This window comes from Theobroma umbraticum, unplaced genomic scaffold (genome assembly GCF_002168275.2).
Source record: "Theobroma umbraticum cultivar Fairchild unplaced genomic scaffold, ASM216827v3 scaffold_12.0, whole genome shotgun sequence".
NCBI lineage: Eukaryota > Viridiplantae > Streptophyta > Magnoliopsida > Malvales > Malvaceae > Theobroma > Theobroma umbraticum.
The window spans coordinates 875,294-878,120 of NW_018397272.1; the positions used below are offsets into that span (position 1 = coordinate 875,294).

General features: G+C 31.8%; 1 protein-coding gene across 1 annotated transcript in view; it reads right to left on the reverse strand.

The window, feature by feature from the left end:
- The window catches only part of LOC110426718 (HIPL1 protein), a 3,607-nt gene extending 3,314 nt beyond the window's left edge, over positions 1 to 293 (reverse strand). Inside the window, exon 1 of the mRNA XM_021442009.2 lies at positions 1 to 293. This exon is cut by the window's left edge and continues 27 nt beyond it. Within this exon, the coding sequence (XP_021297684.1) occupies positions 1 to 64 (64 nt within the window). The 5' untranslated portion in view covers positions 65 to 293.
- Between the last annotated feature and the right edge of the window lie 2,534 nt (positions 294 to 2,827).

The window sequence follows — 2,827 nt, forward strand, 5'->3', positions numbered from 1 at the left end:
AAGAATGATGGGAAAGAAGAAGCAGGCAAGAAAAGATGAAGATTACAGTAAGAACACCAGCCATCTCTTAGAGACTAACTGAGAAGAACCACAAAGCGACTTTGAACAATCATAAGCTTCTGATCTTCCTCAAAATGATATTGAATACTACAAAAAGTTTTCTTAGGGTGTTCTGACTTTCCATAAACTCAAGAACAAGCCTCTACTCAGTTCAAACAAAATGGAAGGCTTATTAAAGATTAATATTTCCGTCTCTCTCTACCAATCAATTTCAACATTTTTGTTATATTATATTATAGCAATGCAGCATTTGATTATTTTCTGTCTGTCATTTGACGGTTGACTTTCCTTGTTTGCTTGAATCTAAAATGTTTAAATCAGTGGAATGGGAACAGAAAATCAAGTTGACCTTAGAATATTGTATAATAAAAACCAGAAACATATAATAAGTGGGGTTTTATTTGATCATGGATACACTTGAATTAGAAAAGAGAGTAGGAGACATAAAATGTAAAGTCAAACACTCAAACTCCAACAGATTTAGACCACATTTGCGTATTGCTTTCAGTGATTTGGACTTGGCTTAAACCGAAGTGAAAGATGGAACCTCATAAAAGGAAAAGCCTAGACGGACTCCTCATTGCCACTTAGTTTAACCGAATTTCATTGTAGCCCAAAATGATTCTAGGCTTTTCATTTAAGTCCCTAGAGAAAAGAAATAGTTAAAATCTATGGAATTTTTTTGTTGTCTTGGATACGAAAATCAGTTTAGGTCTTAGAGAATCTGATTGTCACCCAAGTCTTTGTATCTCAGTGTGTCTCTTTAGAGGAGTAGGTGTTGACAGATAACAACTTAAGTTGAAATTTAAGAGACTCAAAGGTAATTAGACTTCACAAGATGGCATTAATTTTTAAAAGCTTATCTCGATCTGAATTTAGTTATGACAATGATAGCAATGATGTCTTCAGGCTAAGTAGCATAAGGAGAACTTAAGAGAAATGATAGTAAGAGATGTAGAAAAACAATTAGAAAATTAGAATATTTCAAATCACTACCCAAAAACATGTTTTTTTCGACCGAATTTTTCGTTGGAAAAGCTGAAATTCTGTTGGAAATACCTTTTTTTGATGGATTTCCAACAAAAAAATTCATTGAAAATTTCATTCCATTGGAAAAGAATTTCCAACAGAATTCCATTGGAAATTTCCAACGGAATTTTTCGTTGGTAAAGCATTTTCCATGAAAAATTCCGTTGGAAATAATTCTGTAGGAAAGGAATTTTCAACGGATTTTTTCGTTGGAAAAGCATTTCCCATGAAAAATTTCGTGAAAAAAATTATGTAAGAAATTAATTTTCAATAGAAATTTCGTCAGAAATGCTCTTCGAACGAAAATTTCCAAAGGGAAAAATCCGATGGAAAACCATTCCCAACGGAGAATTCCGTTGGAAATTTCCAACAAAATTTTTTGTTCAAAAAAGCATTTCCAACATAATTCCATTAGAAATTTCCAACGAAAATTTTCATTGGTGATGTATTTCCAACGGAATTCTTTTACTAATTAATAATTGTATATCTTGTTAGTAATGCTTTTCCAACAAAAAATATCAATTAGAATATCGATAATAAATTACCAATTGACATCCACAATTGACTTTCAAAATATATAAAAGAAACACACATTAAAAACTAAAATTTAAAGTCAAGTTCATACAATTACTAATTGTCATAAACACACAATATCTAAAAATACCAGACACATATGAATATAAAGTTAAATGTAATATTAAACACCTATAGTAAAAAGTATCCAAGTGTAACAGTGAAAGAGACATCATATCATGAAATGTTGCGTTCTGACTTGTCAAGGTTTGAGCTTGAAGGATCCACATTTCCTTGTTTTGAAAGAGCATTAATCATGATCATGCTTTCCATACGTGCCATAAATTCACTCATGCTTTCCACCATTGCATTCTTAATTTCTTCACGTATTTCCCCATGTATTTCCCCACGTATTTCCTCACGTATCTTACCCAAGTTTTCTAATAGATTTTTCACTTTTTCTTCTAATGCAATTACGGGATTGGTAGCATTTGAGTTGGTAGGACCACACACAGACTCAGATGTTGCTACATTGTTGTGTGTTCCACTAAGTAGAGCTGTAACAGGCACCCGAGTACCAAACCCATATATGTGAGTATGTGTAGTCTCCATCCCTCCAATTGCTTTCATCCATGCATGTGGATCGAATTCTGGTTGAGAAGATGAATCTTCACCATACTTTTGTGATAATATAGAATTATACATTTCCTATATAAAAAATTAAATAAGATTAATATTCAATTATATCGTCAACTTTGAAGTAAAAATATATCAATTTTGTACATACACTCGTAAATTTAGACTTGTTATCTATGAAATCACCATGACCCGCTAAACGCTTATGAGTGCGATTGAACACTTCTAAAAAGCTAACATCTCGTTTCATCTCAATTGCTTGCATTAATTTACAACTATATGTATTCAATCATAATCAATATATATAAATAATATATAAAGAAAAACCAAAGTCAAACTACTAAAGATACAATTTTTATTTAGTTTGAAAGAAAACCATATATATAAATGCGAAGTAAAATAAATTCATACCATCCTTTTTGCATGAACAACAAATGGAATTGAACCGCCAGTGTGCTTTGAAATGCTTCATTCTTTTGGCGTTAAGCGATTTTGCCTTGCTTTTTTAGATTTATTTTGCCATTTTTCTGTACCCCATATCGTATCGATAAGGGTATCCCAGATTTCATTTGTGATCCATTCCCTTGAC